Source organism: Pelobates fuscus, chromosome 7 (assembly GCF_036172605.1).
Source record: "Pelobates fuscus isolate aPelFus1 chromosome 7, aPelFus1.pri, whole genome shotgun sequence".
NCBI lineage: Eukaryota > Metazoa > Chordata > Amphibia > Anura > Pelobatidae > Pelobates > Pelobates fuscus.
The window spans coordinates 197,557,513-197,582,337 of record NC_086323.1 but is presented as its reverse complement, the minus strand read 5'-3'; the positions used below and the strand labels follow the sequence as shown (position 1 = coordinate 197,582,337).

The 24,825-nt window shown below is 43.6% G+C and overlaps 1 protein-coding gene across 1 annotated transcript; it reads right to left on the bottom strand.

Moving 5' to 3' along the window:
- Positions 1 to 338: 338 nt before the first annotated feature.
- LOC134568455 (oocyte zinc finger protein XlCOF7.1-like) lies at positions 339 to 2,292 on the bottom strand. The gene is made up of 2 exons (XM_063427057.1): positions 2,188 to 2,292; positions 339 to 2,024 (listed from the first exon to the last, which is right to left on the bottom strand). Exon 2 carries the CDS (start codon positions 1,957 to 1,959, stop codon positions 394 to 396), a length of 1,566 nt encoding a protein of 521 aa, XP_063283127.1. The 5' UTR covers positions 1,960 to 2,024; positions 2,188 to 2,292; the 3' UTR covers positions 339 to 393.
- Positions 2,293 to 24,825: the final 22,533 nt, after the last annotated feature.

Genomic DNA, 24,825 nt, shown 5'->3' with positions numbered 1-24,825 from the left:
GAGTCCCAATGCTGGTTGCAGCGTAAATTGTGTGCCCAAGTCCCCCATATGTGAAGCATAGTTCCCCTTTCTGTGTTACACCTCCAGCATTTTGCAGAGGCTGTGGGGTAGATTTTCGTCAGTCTTTCTGGTACTATATACCATCGGTGTAGTAACTTCCTCATTTGTTCCAGGTGCGCTGTGCAAGCTGTTTTCCCTTTATGTGCTGTTTAGGCTTTGTGCCAGTGTTCCATGGTGTATGTGGTGTGTAAGTCCACGTACCACGCTAGGACATGTTTGTTCAGTACATCCTCTGCCACTGCCAAGTGGTATGTTAAAGAGATGGTTTTGCAGGGAATTTTGGTGGACTGTGTGAGATCTCTGATGTCTATCAAGATTAGGTTTAACGAAAAATCATTTCCCACATTCAGAACATGAGAATGGTTTCTCTCCTGTGTGAGTTCTCTGATGACTGACAAGATTTGAATGTTGCAGAAAACATTTTCTACATTCAGAACATGAGAATGGTTTCTCTCCTGTGTGAGTTCTCTGATGACTGACAAGATTTGAATGGTGCCTAAAACTATTTCCACATTCAGAACATGAGAACGGTTTCTCTCCTGTGTGAATTCTCTGATGTCTGACAAGATTTGAATGGTGACTAAAACTATTTCCACATTCAGAACATGAGAACGGTTTCTCTCCTGTGTGAGTTCTCTGATGACTGACAAGATTTGAATGTTGCAGAAAACATTTTCCACATTCAGAACATGAGAATGGTTTCTCTCCTGTGTGAGTTCTCTGATGACTGACAAGATATGAATGTTGCCGAAAACATTTTCCACATTCAGAACATGAGAATGGTTTCTCTCCTGTGTGAGTTCTATGATGACTGACAAGCTGTGATTTACGAACAAAACATTTTCCACATTCAGAACATGAGAACGGTTTCTCTCCTGTGTGAGTTCTCTGATGACTGACAAGATTTGAATAGTGCCTAAAACTATTTCCACATTCAGAACATGAGAACGGTTTCTCTCCTGTGTGAGTTCTCTGATGAATGACAAGATGTGAATAGTGCCTAAAACTATTTCCACATTCAGAACATGAGAACGGTTTCTCTCCTGTGTGAGTTCTCTGATGAATGACAAGATGTGAATGTTGCCAAAAACATTTTCCACATTCAGAACATGAGAACGGTTTCTCTCCTGTGTGAGTTCTCTGATGACGGACAAGAACTGCTTTACGAACAAAACATTTTCCACATTCAGAACATGAGAACGGTTTCTCTCCTGTGTGAGTTCTCTGATGACTGACAAGAGTTGAATGTTGCCAAAAACATTTTCCACATTCAGAACATGAGAACGGTTTCTCTCCTGTGTGAGTTTTCTGATGACTGACAAGATTTGAATAGTGCCTAAAACTATTTCCACATTCAGAACATGAGAACGGTTTCTCTCCTGTGTGAATTCTCTGATGACTGACAAGATTTGAATAGTGCCTAAAACTATTTCCACATACAGAACATGAGAACGGTTTCTCTCCTGTGTGAGTTCTCTGATGACTGACAAGCACTGCTTTACGAACAAAACATTTTCCACATTCAGAACATGAGAACGGTTTCTCTCCTGTGTGAGTTCTCTGATGATTGACAAGCCTTGATTTATGATCAAAACATTTTCCACATTCAGAACATGAGAACGGTTTCTCTCCTGTGTGAGTTTTCTGATGATTGACAAGCCGTGATTTATGAACAAAACATTTTCCACATTCAGAACATGAGAACGGTTTCTCTCCTGTGTGATCTCTCTGATGTCTACCAAGAGATTCTTTATGACTAAAATATCTTCCACTTACAGAACATGAGAAAGGTTTGGGGTTTATGTTTACTATCTTCTTTGAGAAAATATAGGAATCTGAGAAAATGCTTGATTTTTCAGAGTTAAAGTCCTTGGTGCGGTTATTAAAAGATTTCTTCATAGCTTTGCTTTGTGTATTTCTGTTCTTGTCACCACATTCAGTATAACCTCTCCTTACAAATACACCTGAAAGAAATATACCGGGAGTTAAAGGAAATCGGCCACTATAAATTATTGTTTGCAATACTTAGAAAAAATGACAATTTATTTTTAATAGATAAGAAATACGACCATCAGGTGTCATAGTGACTGAGAAGAAATTAAAGCGGCACTGTCATGCCGAACTTACCTCTCCCCAATCGATTCCTCTTCTCTCCCTCTGTCAGGATCTGTTATTCATTTCTTCCTGTCTGCTCTCGTTTTCTTTAAAACATAAGATAACGCACAAACACTGCATCCTATAAAAACGAGGAAAAGGAGCCTAAGTTTAGAGGAAGGAGAAGTGAGAGAAGAGCACAAAAGAGAAAGGCTAGTCCGACAATAACCCCTATAAATGAGAAGGAACTTGGCATCTTCAACCTATCCCAAAATGCTCTAACATCTACACAAATATCAGTCCTTAGCAAAGGACTGAAATTTGCTCCAATGAATCCTTACAAGCCATTTAAAGCATTTATAGATATAAATAAATTCGTAAGGAAGGCCACTCTAAAAATATTTTTTTGCCAGTAAAAACTCAGATATACCCCACAACCCTCAGTTGCGTATGCTAGGGGTAAAAATACAAATAAAATAAAATAACATTATTATAACATTGTTTTGTTAAAGTTCTTGTGTAAAAAGTTCAAAATGCTTAGGAAGTACAGTTAGAGAATTCTGACAGCGGATTGAGATGTGACAGACAGTGCCTCAGAGTTTGACCTAAAATGGGACATGGACCCAGCGTAAAAATTCAAAGTTTGAAACAGACCTGAAATTGCAGAGTCTCAAAGTTGCCCCTCCAACATCCACATATACCTAGGAAAGGTACACACGGGGTAATTGCTGTACTCAGACGACATAGCTGAGTGACATATGAAGCGTTATACTGCCGTAGCACACCTAAGGATTGTAAACTATGCAGTAAAATCTCAAAGTGTGTGCCAAAAAGGGAGAAAATGAGAAAATGCTTACTACTACTAGACTTGGTACTCACTAGCGAAAAAATGATTCCACCCTAAGGTTCATAATGGGCCTTTTGAAATACCCTGGGGTGTCTACTTTAAAAAACGGTAGGCCTTTGTGGGCAAAGTTTGAATAAGCAACCTGCTATTAGAACCCAAAATGAGTCATAAACCTATAAAATTCTGTGAAAACTGAAGTGGTCAGGTCTCCTATATGGCAGTGTAGCGTCAGGAAATACGACTAAAGGCATACATTGGGGGTATCGTTTTACTCATAGGAGATAGCTCAGCATAATTTAGGTTGTTTGATCATATTGGAACATCTCAAATATACAAAATGCCCAGCACAAATGTAAAGCAGTTAAAAATGCGAAAAATATTTTTTTACCACAAACTTTGACATATAATGGTGAAAATATGGCGACATGTTAAGGCACAATATATGCCATATGAGATACCCTGGAGTGTCTACTTTCACAAATGGTAGGCCTTTTTGCGGTTTTTGAAACAGTCAAACTGCTATAATGGCCCAAATTGAAACATAAGCCCTGCAAATCCGTCTATCAAAATTCTACTCTAAAAACTGAAATGGTCAGGTCTCCTTTATGGCACTGTAACGTCACCAAATAGTGTCAACGACATACATTGGGGGTATTGTTTTACTCAGAAGACTTAGCTGAGCATAATAAGGGGTGTTTGATCATACTGGAACATATAAAATATACAAAATGCCCAGCACAAATGTAATGCTTAAAGGGACACTCCAGGCACCCAGACCACTTCGGCTCATTGGAGTGGTCTGGGTGCCAACTCCCACTACCCTTAACCCTGCAAGTGTAATTATTGCAATTTTTTTTAAACTGCAATAATTACCTTGCAGGGTTAAGTCCTCCCCTAGTGGCTGTCTATTAGACAGCCACTAGAGGACACTTCCTGCTTCATAGCACAGGTTTTCTGTGCTAGAGCGTCGCTGGACGTCCTCACGCTGTGTGAGGACCTCCAGCGTCGCTCTATTCCCCATAGGGAAGCATTGAAATTAATTTTCAATGCTTTCCTATGGGGTGCGCTAATGCGCATGCACGGCATTGCCGCGCATGCGCATTAGGTCTCCTCGGCCGGCGGGCGAGATCAGTCTCGCCCACCGGCCGACGTAAGCAGAAGGAGGAGCGGCGGGGGAGGAGGAAGCAGCGACGTGGGACCTGTCGCTGCCCCTGGTAAGTCACTGAAGGGGTTTTCACCCCTTCAGCAACCGGGGATTGGGGGGTGGGAGGGAGAGAGACCCTCCAGTACCAGGAAAATTGATCGTTTTCCTGGCAGTGGAGTTTCCCTTTAAGGAAAAAATGCGAAAAAAAATTTTTTACCACAAACTTTTTTTTTATCATTGACAATTTTTATTGAATTTTTGGGGTACAGAAGAGAAAGGGGGATATGGGGTGTTGGTTGACATTTTATAATTCACATACATCTCATCTAACAACCTTCACAAGGTAATTAAGTACAACATATTAACAGTCGGTTAGTGATTACAGTATGTGTATCCGCTTATGTGGGTTTCTCAAAGGCTTGAGGAGCCCTTGTTCGGCCTCATAAGGTGCACAGACGGTTGGACACTTTCTACATATAATGTTCGAGAATTTAATGTCTGGTGCATCACTAAGAAGAATAAACTGGGGGTAACTTGGGGTAGTTGGGGAAGCTTAAAAGAAGAGAGAGGGAAAGGGAAAGGGAGGGGTGGAGGAGTTAGGTCTCCCAGGTGGTTGGCTGCTGGTAATTCTTTTTCAGGAGTTTTAGTTCTTCTTATACATATGGTGCGAGTTTTGTCGCAACCAGTTTTAAGTCAAAGCTCACAATCGTTCAGATGGGTACATTAGTTTACAGGTTCATAATTGAAGGGGCACAGCTGTCGATCCGTAGTTTTTTACCACTGTCGCTCATTTGGGGGTGACTTTTATTGTCTATGTAATTGTGCCAGACTTCCCAGGCCTGTGACCAAGTTTGTTGTTTTGTGTTTTCTGAACAGCGTGTTGCGAGTTCGTAACGTTTAGTCATGTTTATTGTTTGGATACATTCAGATATTTGGGGTTGTGTGGTAGATTTCCAGTTTCTACTGATGACTATTAGTGCAGCCAGAAGTATGTGATATATTAGGTATTTGTGCTTACGTAGGATACCCTTTGGAAAGAGCTGGAGGAGGTACAATTCAGGTGTGCGAGGTAGCAGTATTTTTGTGCTATCCTGAATAATGGTAGCTATATTGTCCAAGAATGTTGTTAGTGAAGGACATTTCCACCAAATGTGGAGCATTGTGCCTTTGTGTTGTTGACACCTCCAGCAGAGGTCTGAGGCTTGTGAGTATGATGATTTTAGGCGTGTAGGCACCAGATACCATCGGTATAGGATTTTTCAGGATAGTTCCATATAGGATGTACATTTGGAGAGCGAGGGATGTGCTAGAAGGATCTCCTCCCATTGTTTCGCACTAAGGGTATATTCAAATTCCCTCTCCCATGCTGCGATAAATGAGAGTTTTGCGTGGTCTCTTGGGGGGTGCATTGTGTGATATAGTTCAGATATCAGTTTTTTGGGGGTTGAGAGACGTGAGCATATTTTCTCTACTATCGTCAGCTGTGGCCCCTGTACATTATCATTTATTGTCAAGACTTGTTTGTTGAGCCAGGATTGTAACTGCCTATAGGAGAAGGAAGCCATCCGTGGCAGCTTGTATGAGGATGATAGATCCTCGAAGTGTCTAAGTGTGTTTCCTTGGAGCAACTGGTGTAGGTGTGTCACACCATGTCGGTGCCATAGGGCATAGTTGAAGTTTGATATCACATGGGGAAGTGCTTTTATGGGTGTGGCGGGCGATGTTTTATGTGACCAGCCCAGTTTGCGGCAGTATTTGTCCCATGTTGATAAGGTAAGGGCTATGGTTGGGAGTAGTTTGGCCATGTCTGGTCTCTTGTGTCGGGGAAGCCATGCTAATATGTTGAGGGGTATGTTATCAGCAGATTGCGCCTCTAGGGTCATCCACTGGGTTGGTTGGTTCCGGTGGCAGGCTGCCAGTATGGGGCTTAGGATTGCCGCCTTGTAGTAACTTTCTAGGTTGGGTACTCCCATTCCCCCTTGTTTGCGTGGCATGTATAATGTGCTTTTCGCTACCCTTGCTCTCCGTTTGTTCCATATAAAGTTTAGGAGTAGTTGTTGTGCCTCTTGTAGAAATCTAGATGGTAGTTTTATGGGTAGTGTTCTAAATAGGTATTGCAATTTGGGTACTATTATCATTTTAATTGCAGCTATTTTCCCTGTCCAGGATATGAATTTGTTTTTCCAGCTTAGCAGCAAGTTTTTTATTTCAGTCAATTGTTTCTGGTAGTTTAATTTGTAGAGGGATGCTAGATTTGGGGTAATGTTAATTCCTAGGAACTTTAGGTGGTCGTTGCGCCAGTCGTATTTAAAGGATGTGCGCAGTCTCTCTAGATCTACTGCCGGTATGTTCATTCCCATCGCTTGTGTCTTATTCATATTGAGTTTATAGTAAGAGCATTTGCTATATTGGGTTAGTATACGGTGAAAGTTGGGTAGGGATATGTGTGGTTGCTCTAGCGTTAGAAGGATGTCGTCTGCGAAAAGCGTGAGTTTATGTTCCTTCCCTGGGCTAGTGATGCCGTGGATATTCGGGTCGTCTCTAATGAGTTGTGTAAGAGGTTCTAGTGAGAGTATGTAGAGGAGAGGCGACAATGGGCAGCCTTGTCGCGACCCGTTCGTGATATGGAATTGTTTTGAGCTAAAGCCTCCGTTTGTGACATTCGCCGTTGGCTTAGAGTACAAAGCTCCCACCAGTCTCAGGAAGGTTTCCGGAAAACCATATTTGAGCAAAACAGCTTGGAGGAAGGGCCAGTGCAACCTATTGAAGGCTTTCTCAGCGTCTAATGATAGCATAACACACTGGGCCCCCCCTCCACGTCTCCTTTGTAATAGGTCCAGTATTTTCCGGGTTCCGTCTGCTCCCTGTCTGCCGTTAACGAAACCTACTTGGTCGTCATGTATTAGGGTTGGGATGATGCCTGACAGTCTGTTTGAGAAGATCTTAGCCAATAATTTAATATCTGTATTGAGCAGGGAGATTGGCCTTAGGTTTTGACTTTTATTGGGGGGTTTGCCCGGTTTGGGTAGCGTAACCACATGTGCCATAAGCATGTCTTGGGGCATTTGGCCTGTCGTGATGATATTGTTGAAGGTTTTTTCTAGGTATGGGGTTAGGACATTTGTCATCGTCTTGTAATAGGCATTTGTGAGACCGTCAGGTCCCGGTGACTTGCCCTGTGGGAGTGAGTGTATAGCTTTCTGTATTTCTTCTCGTGTGACTGGGTGTTGTATTATATGTATTTGTTGTTCCGACAGAGTTGGCAGTGAGGACAGTTGTAGGAAGTTCTGAATGTCCTGAGGTGTGGGTTGATGTAGACTAGGGTCTTCTTTGAGGTTGTATAGTGTGTGATAATAGTCTGCCATAGTATCATTGATTTCTTGTGGGTTGTGGATCTTAGATCCGTGGGGTGTGAGTAGAAATGGAATTTTGGCATTGGATTGTTTTTGGCGTAGCATGTTCGCTAGGTGTTTGCCTGCTTTATTTCCTTGCGAGTATGTGGTTTGTTTTAGTTTGTGCAGAATGTGCGCTGTTTTGGAGATTGCTATGTGATTGATGCTTGACGTGGTAGCTTGGATTAATTTTGCGTGTTGTGGTGAGGGTGTTGCTATATTTGCCGCTGTGGTTTTTTACCACAAACTTTGACATATAATGGCAAAAAAATGGCGACATGTTAAGGCACAATATATGCCATATGAGATACCCTGGAGTGTCTACTTTCACAAATGGTAGGACTTTTTGCAGTCATTTGAACAACCAAACTACTATAATGCCCCAAAATAAGACATAGGTCCATTAAATCCATCTTTGAATTTTCTAACTGTAGAAACTGAAATAATCTGGCCTCTTATATTTCATTGTAGCTTCCCAAAATAGTGGCAAAGGCATACAAGAAGGGTATTGTACTGAACACAAAATGGGATTTTGACCAGGAATAGCACACAGCAGCTTTACAAAATACACATTTAAAAAACCTTGTTATATGTGTGTATTTCAAAAAACAGAAAAAACTGTTTTACTGCAATATGTAGCAGAGATTGGTGGGAAAATGGCTATGTAAAAAGTGTCAAAATACCCTTAAATAAATAGCCTGTGATGTCTTCTTTATATAAATATATACTTTTGTGTAGCAATTTTGTTTTCTGTGACAGCTGTCAAACTTACAAGTCAAACATACCAACTTCTAAAAGATTTTCACATTTAAATTTTATATTACTCCTTGTATTTTGTGACCTGTAACTTTTAAAATAAGCTGAAATCCTTTACATATTATGCACTTTGAAAAACAAGACACCTAAATGAATTTATTTTTAATTACTTTTCCTAAGCTGGACATATTATACACACACTATTATTGCCAAAACTGTGAAAAATATATATATTTTTTTCATTTTTTTTTCATTTTTTTACGTTTTTTTAATAATAAATTAGATTTTATATATGTATAAGTCACATCAAAGTAAAGCCCATCTTGTCCTTTAAAAAACGATATATAATATGTGTTGGTTCAATAAATGAGAGCGATGCAAATTGCAGTTGAACACAAACAGCAGAAAATGCAAAAATAGCTTGAGTCCTTAAGGGTATGTCCAGCTTCTGAAGCTGCGTCCTTTAGGGGTTAACATTGCCAATTATCTTTGACTTCAATAACAAAAATAATGTTATGAAGAATATTATCAACAAACATTGGCATATATTAAAACAGGATGAGGCTCTAGCTGGTATTATTCCCGATAAACCACACGTTATATTCAGAGGGGCACCCAGCCTTAAATCCATCCTTACAAGAAACTAAACAAAGCCATACTACCTCTTCTTTCTGTCTCCCCTCATTTTTAAATAAACCCAAAGTTTTTTTTTAAATGCAATAAATGCATAGTATGTAAACGTACAGACGATAAAATGAAATCAAAAACTACTTCTTTAAATCATTTATTACACAAAGAACATACCCTATAAAAAAATGTATTCACTGCAGCACAAAGAACGTTATTTATCTATTAGAATGTCCATGTGGTCTTCAATATGTGGGCATGACTACTAGGGAATTAAAAAAACAGATTGGCAGAACACTGCCAAAACATCCTAAAAGGTTTTGAAAACCATTCAGTATCTAAGCATTTTTTTTTTTTTTAAACACGGAAAAAAAACCTAAACTTCTTAAATGCATAGGTATAGATACCTGCAGTATCCCTTGGAGAGGTGGAGACATTAAAAAAATTCTAGGCAGCAAAGAGATGGAATGGGCATTTAATTTAAAGACTCTTGCCCCACAGGGTCTCAATATACAGTTTGATCTTTTTAATTTTCCCTATTTTCAATATTTCTGCTTGTTTTTATATAATATTTTTGTTTTATTTAGTTCATGTTTAAATATTTATCCTTGTAATTATTTTCTTATGTACTCATGACTAATTGTATTCACAGTTTACACATTGCATCTTAAGCATATACATATGTATTAAGTGTTTTGCAATTATGCAGTCCAGTCTTCTTTTAAAAATGGAGTCTGGCTCTTTATTGCCCTACAGAATCAATCCAACTGTATAATAGACCTTTTCCCCTTCCGTTTATACAAACTGTAAGCATGCTGTCTGCTCGTCTATTTGAACAGACAGCATGCAAACACTGCCTCCGTTCGCGATCACCATAGGGCTCCTCTCCTTTGGTGACGCAACGTTCGATTTGTCCCGCCCGGCCGGCTAACTTCGCATGCGTTTCATTTAAACCACGTGACGCGGAAGTGATTTTAGCCGCGCGTCACGTGATCTCTTTTTATATCAATTTTTTTTTTTTAAATTCTATATTTTTATTGTGCAGGTAGGTACATGAAATTTCCATACGCCACAACAGCGTTCATATAGATATGCATACAGACCTATCGTGGTATTAGTATGTGCACATTTTTTTTTTTTTTAGGTATAAAACGAGTTTTTAACGAGTCAAAATAAACAATAGTAAATTGTAGCTTAATTCCTGTTTCTATCCAACAAACAGTTTCCAGTGAGTTTACATCTAGCTTTACACACTAAAGGTGCTATGTCTGCTTAAACGTTAGCTGTTCTTTTCTTAAATGTTTGCATATACATATAAGATAAAAGTATAATAGTCGCTGATTTTTAGCTTTTGAGAGGAAATAGAAACAGTGGGTAAACATAGCGTAATTCCTGCTCCTATCTAATAAGTAGTAATATAATGGCTTTGCACATAGCTTGACATATTAAAAGTGTTATATCTGTATGTTTGGTATAACATCCTATTCATCAGCTCATGTGTGTATACGCTAAGTGAGAGATATAGCTTGTGCATAACCTGGATGAAGTATACTTGTATCCTCTTACAAAAATCAAGATGAGAGAACAGGTGCATCTTAAGCAGGCTAAACAGTGGCATGACCAGTAGTGCATTTTTAGTAGTTGCTTATTACTTTAACCAATTTAGGCTTACAAGCTGAATGTTGCAGGAATACTATACTCTCTGTGTGGTCAGTAATTAAAACAGGATAGAGCATCGCCTGTAGGCCAGATCTAGACATGTTTTGTATGTTACCCAGGTTGATCATGCATCCTAGCCTAAGATAGAGACGGTAGCCTATTATAGTTGCAGCAAAGAAACCTGGAGAGGAATGCAAGTGTAGGGGCAGTCCAGCAAACGAGTCCCGGTTCCGGGGTAAGTGGAGGGGGTAGAGCGGCATTACGAGACAAAGTCCGAGCAAGGCCCTCCCCGGTCTGTAGTTGCCTTCGATGATGGGTCCTGCGCGTCTGCAGTTGATGTCTTGGGGACGCATCCCAGTTGGTCTTTGGCCCGGGTAGGTCACATGTGGGTGCTTGCATTGCCGTTCATTGCCGTGTGCTCTGTCGATCCGCGTGGGGTAGGTGCAGGTCTGGGGATTTAAGTCGCTTCTGTGTAGTTGCTTTCCCCTGGTGTTGAGCCAGCCCATCTTCTTGTGACGAGTCGAGTGAGGAGGGAGCCATGCGGTCTCCGCCATTTTAGTTTCGGTTCTTGGGTGTTGGTTTGTCTTGGCTGCATTTGGGGAGAGCGTATTTTGTGCCATTAGTGGTATCTAGTTGGACTTCGCTTGTGTGTAAAGTAGAGAAAAAATAAAAATAAAAAAGGCAGGAGCCATCCCCACTGCATTATATGTGGATTTGAGTCCAGCATAGAGCGTAGTGGGAAGGGTGGTGGGTATGCTCTCCGAGTATAGTCCCTTGCCGCTGCCCAAGCCTCCCCAGGAGACAGCTGGAGCACAGGGGTGTCCCAAATGGCGGCCGGGTTGGCGTGTGGTACAAGGTCGAGCAGCAGGTATCGGCTGAATGTCACCGCTGGATTCGAGGTTCCCACATGTTTGCAAGTCTGGTGTAGTCGTCTTGGGTAACCCCTCTGCTTTCTCGCCGTCCGTGCTTCCCTGATGGTTCTGGCCAGCTGTGCCCTGGTGGTTTCTGGCCTTGCCACCCCTGTAGTTTTGCCCGCCACGACCGCTATTTTGGCAGCGGAGGTTCTTCCCCTCTCCGGGCTCTTCAGGTCGTGGGGACAGTCTCCTGGGACCGGGATGACCCCCACCGGTCCAAAGGGGGGGAGAACGGGGCCCTCACTGCGTGGCTTCAGAGGTCCGAGTGGGAACCACAGGGCAGGATAGCGAGGTGGCGGCCGTCCACCTCACTCACCGCCCGGGTAGGCCTCAGATGTGGCTGTGCCGATGTCCGATCGCTTGTAGTCAGATTGGCCTCAGCACCAACGCCTCTGTGCCCGCAGGACCGCTTCTGCCAGATTGCAGATGGGTTATTTTGTGCTTTTTACAGGCTTTAGGGACGATTTTCCGCAGGAGCTCGCCTTGCATGCGACCTCTCGGCATGGCGGTCCGGCCCCGCCCCTATCCTTTAGTGGGGATCATTCCACTTCACGCATTTCATACCAGAGCTGGATTTTAGCTCTGGAAATTGTGAGTAATACTTACATATTTTTATATCCATATATACCTACCTACTGTACCATTGGATTTCCTCTTTTTTTCTGTTCTCTTCCCATATGGCGCACTGAAAATACAAGTCGGCATCTGAGACGAATCACCGCTGCCCTACAGGAATTTCCCTTATTTATTGAGGATTATTACCCTGGACTCTGTCTGTAACTATTTCATGTATACATTTTATATATAATCTTTTGTATTAAAGGCGCACCCTTCCTTTTGTTTCTTGCTCTATTTCTAACTATTTATAGGGGATTGGAGGGTATTCCCCTGTATATGGGTGTGCTGCCTATTTATCATACACCCCCCATATTTGTGGCATTTTTAGCGCTGATCCTATTTTGACTTTTTCCTATAAGATAAAGTAGGGACTACTTGCCTTATGAAGGTTTCTTACGCCATGACCAGCTATGACCAGCGGAGGAGCAAAGTGTGCTTCATATCTGGTGGTCAGATACATTTTCCCATAATTCTTGGCTTTCCTCCCTGTTCCCGCAATGCTTCCTGTCAGTATTGCCGAACGTCCTGTCACTTAAACAGAACGCCGGCAAAACTGACAAATTGCGTCCTAATAGAATGAGAACAGTTTCTCCATTCGTGTTAGAACACAATTCGGGACTTTGTTCGTATCCGAATTTCATTTGAATTAATGAAACTCCGATCCTATTCATTGCCGCGGCTGTATCTTGCAGCCACTTAGTAGATAACTTCCTGATTCCCACGGTATTCGGGAGCTACCTACCAAAACGCTGAAAGACCTAAATTGGTCTTTCAGCCACATTTACCAATACTGAGTAAAGGTTACTTAGTAATAGTAAATTCTGCCCCTACTCACTATATCGCAAGTAGGGGCATGTCTAGTAAACAGTGTGCCTGGAGGAGAATAATTGCCAGCCTCTTGCCTACTGACTATGGCCCTGAGGTGTATGGCCCTTTAAAACATTTTTGGGGCTTATGGACTTTTATTGGAACAGTGCCCCTTTAAAACTGTGTCCCCAGAGTCCCCAAACTGTTAAAATACTTTGTGCATGTAAATTTCCCATATGGTTTGGTAAATGGGGCTTACCAAACTAATTAACAAACAGGCGGACCACACACAAGGGGAAGTGTGCAGTCAATTTACCTCCCAGGCTGTTGGTTAAACGCAGGTTAATTGCCGACCCCTGGATGGCCGCCGTACATACATTCAAACACATGGGCGCCCATCATTATTTACTCGAACGTGGTCAGCGGTGTGTGCCATCAAATTCATGGAACTGAAAACGGCTACACAATGGCACGAACACCGCTGACCCATACCTTCTCAGCAACTTCGACACTTCAGCTGGAATAAAAGTGCGTTCGACGATTCGAACGCCATGTTATACTAGGCTATCCCGTTAGTGCATTCGAATGGGACTTAGCCTTTTTCACAGAGTAAAATAGACCACTGCACAGCCCAAATCTCTGGAACTCTTTTGGGCAGGAAAGCCATGCTTCCGGTCGGTCAAGTAGGACTTCCAGCTATCTTTTTAACCACTGGCCAGATTTGTATGATTTTTGGATATGTTTGTATATGGAGTATGCTGATTCAGAATGTTTTTTATGGGAATTGTATGTATATTTTAGAAGTTATTAATATTGTGGAATACAGTATTTTTCCTGCCTGTGATAATAAAGTTAATCCATTGTGTTGAGGTAATTGAATCCCAGGCAGAGGAGAGTGTTTGTGTGTATTTGCTGGGAGTGTCTGACTGTATTGTACGTTGTTGATTGGCTGTTCCACAAGAGCACGTGGGTTGTAACCTTGTGGAGAAATATGTATAAAAGAAGCAATAAAACCTCAGTTCATTCTGTTCCTGCCTAACCCTCAATCTAGAGCAGTGATGGCGAACCTATGGCACGCGTGCCACAGGTGGCACGCAGAGCCCTCTCTGTGGGCACGCGGCCACAGGTCCGCCATCACTGCAGAATAGGCACCTGCCTGCCCGAAACGACAGGCGCCTATTCTGCTTCCGGGTCGGGAGGCAGGGGGAGGGACCTGTGTAGCAGCTCCCCCTGTCCTCCCGCGCGATGCTGTGTGGAGCGTTGCCGAGCGTTACCATGGCAACGCTCCACACAGCATCGCGCGGGAGGACAGGGGGAGCTGCTACACAGATCCCTCCCCCTGCAGTACTTACCACCACCGGACCACCAGGGATGGCTGTGTCCCCCCCCCCACACTTCATTGAAGGTAAGAAGGAGGGGGGTGGGATACTAACACACCACCCCTACCCCCCCAGAAGTATCCTTACCCCCCCAGCACCACCCCTACCCCCCACAGCACCCCCACCCCCCCAGCAGCACCCTACCCCCCACAGCACCACTTCTACCCACCACAGCACCCTACCCCCCAGCACCACCCATACCCACCACAGCACCACCCCTACCAACCACAGCACCACCCCTACACAGCACCACGACTACCCACCACAGCACCCTACCCCCACAGCACCACCCTACTCCCACAGAAGTACCCCTACCCCCAGCAGTACCCCTACTCCCCCACAACAGTACCCCTACCCCCCCCCACACACAGTACCCCTACCCACACACACACAGTACCCCTACTCACACACACACTACCCCTACCCCCCACACAGTACCCCTTACCCCCCACAGCACAGCACCCCTCCCACACACACACACATCACCCCCCCAAACACACAGCACCCCCCCACACACACACAGCACCCCCCACACACACACAGCACCCCCCCACACCCACAGCACCCCCCCACACACACAGCACCCCCCCACACACACAGCACCCCCCCACACACAGCACCCGCCCCCCACACACAGCACCCCCCCACACACAGCACCCGCCCCCCACACAGCACCCCACACACACACAGCACCACACACACACACAGCACCCCACACACACAGCACCCCACACACAGCACCCCACACACACACACACACACAGCACCCCTCATTTACACATACAACACCAACCCCCCACACACATGCACCCTCCCCCACACACGCACCCTCCCCCACACACGCACCCCCCCCACACACACACGCACCCTCCCACACACACACGCACGCACCCCCACACACACACATGCAATTGCCGTGTTGGCACTTTAAGGAAAAAAAAGTTGGCATGTATTGCGGTTTGGGCACTCGGGCTCAAAAAGGTTCGCCATCACTGATCTAGAGTCTTGTGTCTTATTGGGGGAATCGCTATATCACTACAAGGGATTGATATGCTCTGCCTGCTCCCCTAGATAATCACTTCTAAACTCTTTTAAGAGCTTGTTCCTGCTTCACTCTCTTGGAGGAGAGGATCACCCACTGGAGACTGGAGCCTTGTCATAGGTCCAGAGTGGATAGGAGATGGCGAGGCCCCAACCAAGCTGCGGCGGTTCGTGGGGTCCGCGGTAGTTATGGCGTCTGGCTGAGTGCTTGGAGCCCTCAGTAAGCACTAGGAGCATCTTTCACCGGAGGTACCCAGTCGGGGTGCCAGGTGATCCGTTACACAGTGAGCAACCAGTGGCGGGTGGGGGCCCTAAAGGATAGTGGGGGGGGACCTATTATCCTCCCCCCTGGCCCCCACCCCTGGGCCCCTATTATCCTCCCCACCAGCCCCCACCCCTGAGCGGCAGTTGGGGGCCCTAAATAATAATGTGAAGGGGGGAGCCACTGTCTTTCCCCTGGCCCCTACACATGCGTGGTGGGTGGGGCCCTAAATAACTATTGTCCTCCCCCCAGCCCCCACCCTTGAGCTGTGGATGGGGGTCCTAAATTAGAATGTGGGGGTGGGACCTACTGTTCTCCCCCCCGGCTCCCACCCCTAAAGCGGCAGGTGGGGGCCCTAAATGAAAATCCCCCTACCCATAAGCCCCTAGCCCCCCTCACCCAAATAAAAAGCTATCCACTACCAATCCCCCTCACCCTAAAAATAGTGAGGGGGGAATAAAATAACTAACTTGTAAAGAAAAATAAAACTTACCATTTGATGTCTTCTTTTTTTCTAAAATCTTCAGTCGCTCAGGGGTGGGGGCAGGTGGGGAGGACAATAGGTCCCCCCCCCTTATTGCTATTTAGTGCCCCCACCCACCGTGCAGGGGTGGGGGAGGAAAAAGTCCCCCCTTTTTTTCTTTATAACAGGCGGCTCACTTTTTAGTAGACATGCCGCTACTCGCTGTATAGCGAGTAGGGGCATTCGGGAGATTTTAATCTCCCTTATGCTAGTATGGGGGTCATATTGACCCCATAGAGTGAGGGAGGACATGGGGGGCTTAGGAAGTGGCGGGGAGCACTGCTCACTGCTGCTTCTATCTTTACATATTACAAGGAGGGAGCTACGTGTGGCGGTAGCTCCCTCCTTGTAATAAACTGATATTCAGTGTTTGTTTGTTCGTCTGAAATTTCTAGTCATTCATTCGTCTTTATGACAAATGAATGAATAGATGAAATTCCCAATCGCATGCCCAAGTGTTTAACTGGACATGTGGGAGAATCTCACAGCACTATCTAGTGTGGGCAGATGACGTGTCTGTTACGGTTACCTCCAGGCTAGCTGGAAGTTGGACCACTTGGATATCCTGGTTCCCGAACTTTGAGAGTGAGAGCGCCGCTCCGATCAGCATACAATGGTATTCCTGTAAGTGTAGAATCTTCCACTAGCTATAGCAAAGCTAGGGTACACCTTTCCCTACAACATGAGTCGAGTTGCGAGTTTAGGGTAAAACAAACTGTTTTAATGGCACTCATGCACGGTAATTTATACAAGTTATCAGGTCAGACAACCCCTCTGGACCTGATGGTACACTGGACAATGCAATGTCCCAACCAATAAGAGTACAGTGCATCTATTGAAAACACTCCCCCCTACCTTGGAGATAATTGGTTTCAACTGTTAGACTAACCTAATTATCTCCAAGCACATGAAAATACCACGTTTTATTTCCCACATAAAAATAACATAAAAATGCATAACTTCTATATTTTAATAATAAAAAATCCCATTCGACCATTCTCTGGATAGCTCAGATCTGAGCGCACAAAATATATGAATGGCGCAAAGATCCCACAAATGGTGTGTAAGAGTCATAGAGTTAAAGTCGGTTCCTATAGTTTTTGTATGAACGGATGGATCAACCGGCACCTCTGCGGTATTCATATGAACCAGCAGCCGATTATTGTTCCAGGAGTTAGGTGCTTAAGTCCCGCTGAGCATTCGACGACACAAAGATTGTGTTCAGCCTACGAATGGCGACCATCTTGGGACAAGTACTTAGAGTGCAGTTAACCGCAGAAGCCACAACATAATTGGGGACACACGCCAGCATCTTGGTGGTCGTCGTTCGACAGTTCTTTAGTGAGTTGTTTGGCACTCCGTTCGGTCAATTGTATACGAACAGTGACCACCCTGATGACATACAATTAGGCTGCGGTTAACCACAAATCACAGGTCCCGGGAGGTTAATTGTTGGCACACTCTTGGGGTAGGGTGGTCCGCTGTTCGTCGGTTCTTTCGGTGGTTTCGAGGTCAAAAAGATTAACTAGCGGCACACGCCAAGGGCCGGGTGGTCGGTCATTCGTATATACGAATGACTTGTAGAATGGGTTCGCATAAAACAAAGTATAAAAAGTGAAACAAAAGTAGATGCATGTATCCGACAGAGGGGATCTCTGTAACAGTGTCCCAGAGGGACTTCCTCTACCCACACAAAGATGGCGGCGCCTTGAATATAGATTGGGGCAGAAAATAAAGATTAGACAATAGGTTATGGGGGCTTAGGGGCATTTGGGGGTAACTAAGGGGTCAATTAGATGTAGTGGAGTCGTGGGGTTAAAAAAAAACGGGATTCGGCCATGACAGTGACGCTTTAAGTATTTTAAGTGCTTTACCCAATTCCCTAGCAAAATTATGTATACTCTCTTTTACTTTAATTTGCTTTGCAAAATTAGATTTAGTCCAAAAAGCCTCACTTATCTGCATTGATGGTAGAGGAATAAATTACACTGCATATATCACATACATTCTAAACACATGCAGCACCTAAGGTTCTGATATTGAAATTGTAGTAGATTCCTTGTTTGACCTGCCAGTGGAAATAGAAATAGTAATTATCATACATAAAAAACTGACAATATGTTTTCTGGTTTATGGTTTTATTTATTCTATATATCTCAATTTTTAGGTAATAACCATCAGTTAAGTTTGTATATTTATTAGTGATGCACCAAAATGAAAATTCTGGGTCGAAACCGAAACCCGAAAATTCAGGATGCCCTTGGCCGAAAACCGAAAGCGAAAATGACTTTTCCACAAATAATTTCAAAAAAGTTTTTTTCATATAATTTTTTTAATATTAGACCTTTTAATACATTTAATTAATTTAATATGAAAAACTTCCCTTCTCTTTTAGTGGTCATATTGCGTAAGGGTGAATAGATGTTCTGCTTGAATGTTCTAACCCAGTGTATTGTTCTCCCCCCCCTCCCCTGTCCCTTAGTGTTCTTTCCCCCCGGTCACAAAAAAATAAAAAAGTAAATCATTTCGCCAAATTTGACTCTTTTTCTGCTGAAACGGGATAGGCGGATTTTCAACCGGAAATTTCGGCAGACGAAATTTCGGTGCATCCCTATTATTTATAACATATGTACCTAGTGTTTTTTAAAAAAAAAAAAAAAAAAAAAAACACACCTTTCTCTCCACTCTATGGGTTTTGACATGTCTTCGTTTTATTATGACTTTGAGCTCTTTACAATTCATATACATTTAAAGCCAAGGGATGTGCATGTGATTGGGTTTTGAAACTAATCAAACAGAAGGGAGGGGATTTAAAATATCATTAAAGATCTAAAAAAAGAGGGGGGGGGGTGTTTCTGGTCATATTATGTTCCAGACAAACACCCAGAACAAAAATAACATATTTTTAAAGAATACTTCCCCTAATAAATCAGCTTAAATTATCCAATTACCAGAGAGATACTTCCAAGTATAAGTTTTGGGCTCTTTATCTATTTCATCTAATGGGACTCTACTAATTCAGTTACATGCTGCTGTTTATTTCTGATACTTGTCCATTTTGAGTCTTGTAGGCTTCCTTACTGTTCACTAAAGATAGAACCTTCTGTATGTTGTAACAATGACGACCACTTACAATTCAAGCGTGGAACGCATTATGGCTGCCGATTGGAACGCAAGCGCCATACAGGCAGGACTACCGGAAATCACGTCACACGAACATAGGAGGACCATTTTTCTTGTATTTCATTTCATTTTTTATACATAAAATAAAGCAGTTTTTATTTTTGGATATATCCCAAGTCTGGCTTTCCATACTGTGTTATCATCCAAAAGCTGAAAGGGAACCCTCGACCAGCCCCCCCAATCATCCAAGGGGTGGCACCCTAAGGCAATTTCCAAGTCTCCATCTAGCAAATGCAATTGAATTTAGGGCACAGCAACCTATTTTAACTGTATTACACTGTTATATTATTATACCTTTCTGTAGATTATCCGCTGTATTCTGTTTGGCGACATTTGACGTATAGTATACTGTCTGGAATATCTTGTTAGGAAGCTGTTTTCATTTGTATTGGAGAAATCAGTGATTCCCAAACTGTGCACACAGGGGTGCCGCTGAATGTTCCCCCGGTGCTATGATTATAGCACCGGGTAAACATTACTGCTGAACCAGGGCCCGGTCGGGTGCCGCGGTCCTCTAATACCACGACTGGGCACCTGTAATGTTAGCTGGCTGGGAGGAAGTGAAAGCCTATGTGAAATGGATTAATGAGCACCGTTCCCCTTATATCCTGTGTCACACTACACAGTTCATTGAGTAATGTCAGGATGCTCTATTATAACAGCTGGACTTTGATCCTGATTTGTATCTTCCTCTTGTCCCCCCTCCCCCACTGCATATCCTGTTAACACTTTATTGGGAAGTGTTTGTTTAATCAAGTAACACCTTTTGACCAGCTTATACCAGATGTGCTTTAAGTTCTTTGAATATGCAATTGACAGGACATGACTATTATGTAAAGACAACCCCTTTCTGATGTGTACAGAATTTTGTTATAAGATCTGTGTTGTCCCCATTAAAATTAGGAGCAGTAACTATTACCTGGTTACTTTTGCTATTATTTTTGGTTACTTTTACCCAAACCCAAAGTATTACAGGCCATTCGTATGTACGAATAGCCGACCACCCGGCCCCTGGCGTGTGCCGCCAATTAACCCTGTGCACCTTTCAAAACACCAAACAAATTGGCGAATGGATAACCACTCTACCTGAAGTGTGTGCCTACAATCAACCACCCAGGAGCTGCGGTTTTGTGGTTAACCGCAGCCTAATTGACTGTGACAAAACCCCTGTTTTGCTAGATCTCTGGAGTCTTTCAGTTTGTCTGTTATTCTGTTATTTGTCTGAATACAAACGCCGAGTGGTGTTTTGTCATCAACAGTGTGGAACAATTTTTGGCCTTCATTTCAGATGAACACCGCTGAGGCTCACCAACATCCATTGCATTCGTATCCAGTTTCACGAACACCATGCCGTTCGGGACAATTATTATACGAATGAGACCGACCCCAGGTAGCTGGATCCATGGAGCGAATTTTGGACACATTTCCACTAACAGCCAGTGAACCAACTCTTTAGCTCCATGGCGTTCAAACTGTTTGTGGCATATGAGCGCTGTTCGGCTATATTGAGCGCTCAGATCCAAGCTATCTGGTGGGTTTGTTGAACATGGGGATTCAATTCGGCAAAATACAAGTTATGGATTTTAATATATTTTTGTTATATTGTAAAAAGAAAATGTTTCTCTCTACCTGGAGATAATTGAGTTTACTCCAACCACGTAAGCCAATTATCTCCAGTATAGAGAGGAGGAATTGCACTGCTTGTGTGGGTGTGTTTATTATTGTAATGTGAAATGATTGGTTACTGTATTTTTTGTCCCTGTGGCAGTAAACCTTGTTGAAAGATCTGCATAAAAGGCCGAGCTGTGGCCATCAACAAACCAGATCATTTTACCCCTTCATGAAGTCTCAACTCATGCTTGGGGATTGGGAGCTATAATCACTACTTTGCTCTACTTCAGCTGGGATTTCAGGAGAAGCTACAGGGATCATTCCTACAGGGATAGCAGGATCCATTTTAACTGTGATCAGGGTGGTCACCGTTTGCACTAAAAGGGTCGAACGGGGTAAAGAACTAAAAGATGAACTAACCCCCGAACAACCGACCACCCGGCCCCTGGCGTGTACCATCAGGTCCAGAGGGGTGTTCCTCTGGCCTGAAAATATGTATAAAAAGCCGTGCATGAGCATCCATTAAATCAGTTCTTACCCTCAACTCGCAGCCTCGACTCGTGTTGTAGGTTAAGGCGTTATACTAGCTTTACTTATAGCTAGTGGGAGATCTACATTTACAGGATTGTGGATTTATGCTGTTCGGAGCAGCGCTCTCCCTCTCCAAGATCGGAAACCAGGACATCTAAGCGGTCCAAGCTTCAGCTAGCCTGGAGGTAACCATGACAGCCTGTCACTTCCTCCCAGCGTCATGCGGAGAGACAGCGCGGTAGGGAGGCAGCCACAGCATGAGGGGAGAGGAGCATGAAGAGCTCCAGACCCCTCACTACCACAGCAGCAGGACTCCAAGCGCCAGATATTAAAAGAAAATCACTTACATGTGTGTGTGAGTGTGTGTGTTTCTGTGTCAGGGTGTGTTTTTATATCAGTGTGTGCACGTATCAATGTTTGTGTGTCAGGGTGCATGTGTGTATTTGACAGTGTGTATCAATGTGTATGTGTCTATGTCTATATGAATTTGTGTGTATGTGTCGGTGTATTTATATGGATCTGTGTGTTAATGTGCAAGAATATTTTTGTATGTATGTATGTACAGTTGCAAGAAAACGTATGTGAGCCCTTTGGAATGATATGGATTTCTGCACAAATTGTTCATAAAATGTGATCTGATCATCATTTAAGTCACAACAATAGACAATCCCAGTCTGCTTAAACTAATAACACACAAAGAATGAAATGTTGCCATGTTTTTTATTGAACACACCATGTAAACATTCACAGTGCAGGTGGAAAAAGTATGTGAACCCTTGGATATAATAACTGGTTGAACCTCCTTTGGCAGCAATAACTTCAACCAAACGTTTCCTGTAGTTGCAGATCAGACGTGCACAACGGTCAGGAGTAATTCTTGACCATTCCTCTTTACAGAATTGTTTCAGTTCAGCAATATTCTTGGGATGTCTGGTGTGAATTTCTTTCATGAGGTCATGCCACAGCATCTCAATCGGGTTGAGGTCAGGACTCTGACTGGGCCACTTCAGAAGGCGTATTTTCTTCTGTTTAAGCCATTCTGTTGTTGATTTATTCTATGCTTTGGGTCATTGTCCTGTTGCAACACCCATCTTCTGTTGAGCTTCAGCTGGTAGACATATGGCCTTAAGTTCTCCTGCAAAATGTCTTGATAAACTTGGGAATTCATTTTTCCTTCGATGATAGCAATCCGTCCAGGCCCTGACGCAGCAAAGCAGCCCCAAACCATGATGCCCCCACCACCATACTTCACAGTTGGGATGAGGTTTTGATGTTGGTGTGCAGTGCCTCTTTTTCACCACACATAGTGTTTGTTTGTTCCAAACAACTCAACTTTGGTTTCATCTGTCCACAGAATATTTTGCCAGTACTGCTGTGGAACATCCAGGTGCTCTTGTGCAAACTGTAAACGTGCAGCAATGTTTTGTTTGGACAGCAGTGGCTTCCTCTGTGGTATCCTCCCATGAAATCCATTCTTGTTTAGTGTTTTACGTATTGTAGATTCGCTAACAGGGATGTTAGCATTTGCCAGTGACTTTTGTAAGTCTTTAGCTGACACTCTAGGATTCTTCTTCACCTCATTGAGCAGGACGGCCACTCCTAGGGAGAGTAGCAGCAGTGCTGAACTTTCTCCATTTATAGACAATTTGTTTTACCGTGGACTGATGAACTGCAAGGCTTTTGGAAATACTTTTATAAACCTTATAACAGCTTTATGCAAGTCAACAATTCTTAATCGTAGGTCTTCTGAGAGCTCTTTTGTGCAAGGCATCATTCACATCAGGCAATGCTTCTTGAAAAGCAAACCCAGAACTGGTGTGTGTTTTTTATAGGGCAGGGCATCTGTAACCAACACCTCCAATCTCATCTCATTGATTGGACTCCAGTTGGCTGACATCTCACTCCAATTAGCTCTTGGAGATGTCATTAGTCTAGCATGACCTCATGAAAGCAATTCACACCAGACATCCCAAGAATATTGCTGAACTGAAACAATTCTGTAAAGAGGAATGGTCAAGAATTACCATGGCGGTCCGCTGATCAGCATTTCCTCCAATCGAGCGGACTGTCCCCTTCAATCTTCCTGCCCGATCAGCTAGTCTCCCTGACGCCGGATGCTGTGCGCACGCAGTGGCAGAACCACTGTCTATTCGTGGATTTCCCTTTGGTATTATGTGTGTTTCCCTGTATTTTTGTATATTGTGCCCCGCTCTCCATTCGGGAGTGCTCCTACAAAAGGACATCCTTCGTCTCCCAAATGGGGACCACCCCGATATCCCATTTGGAATGCTAGTTAGAACATTCAAGTAGAAACCCCCTCTATTGACCCTAACGCATACCAGCTGTAAAGTTTAGAGCCGGTGTATAAAAGGCTCTCTACAATGTGAGTTTATTACCACTCACCCCTCTATTACTATATGTTACGGTTGCCTCCAGGCTGGCTGGTAGTTGGACCGCTTGGATATCCTGTTTCCCGAACTTGGAAAGTGAGAGTGGCGCTCCGATCAGCATACAATATTAATTCCTGTAAATGTAGAACATCCCACTAGCTGTAGCAAAGCTAGGATACACCTTTCCCTACAACACGAGTCAAGGCTGAGAGTTGAGGGTAAAACGAATTGGTTTAATGTCTGTATGGCTTTTGTGTCTTTCTGTCTGAACAGATGGGACAACCGGCACCTCAGCGGTATTTGTGCAAACCAGTAGCTGATAATAGTTGCAGGGGTTTTACGATCAAGTCCCACTGACAAGATGCCCACAGCCTCGTGTTCGTCATACGAGCGGCGACCACCTTGGGATAAGTGATTATCTTGCAGTTAACCACAGAAACCGCAGTTTAAATGGAGACACAGTTTGGTCGGCACCCCGTTCGACCGTTTGTATACGAACAGTGATGACAAGGCTTGTTCGTATAAACAGTGTCAGAAAAGTATCTAGGTAGCAACAAATGTGGCGGTATTGTAAAAGTATCCAGGTAGCAACAAAAATAGCGGTATTGTAGGAGACAGAGGGGGATCTCTTTAACATGGCTCCATTGTTGTGGAACACACTGTCAGAACTGAGGTGTGTAGCGGAGAGCTGATATTCCACAGGTTATCTCCACTCAAGATCCCAGTGAGGCTCAGGAACAAGTATTAAAAATCCATAAGGCAATAATTCCAGCAGGCAAGACAATTCAATAATATCCCCATACCAATCCCAATGACTGGACGACACACAGCATCAGGAGCAGAACTAAACTTTGAATCATTCATCCTTCTTTTAACTACACCAATCATACATGAGTTGCCACCCACACATCCCCTCCCCTTAGTATGACTCATAATCCCATTATGCAGCACACAGTTCCCCTGGTTTTCTTGATGTACCCCTTTAAA

Bases quoted from the DNA above. Each gene is read 5' to 3' on its own strand.
- LOC134568455 (XM_063427057.1), bottom strand. From the start codon at position 1,959: ATGAAGAAATCTTTTAATAACCGCACCAAGGACTTTAACTCTGAAAAA.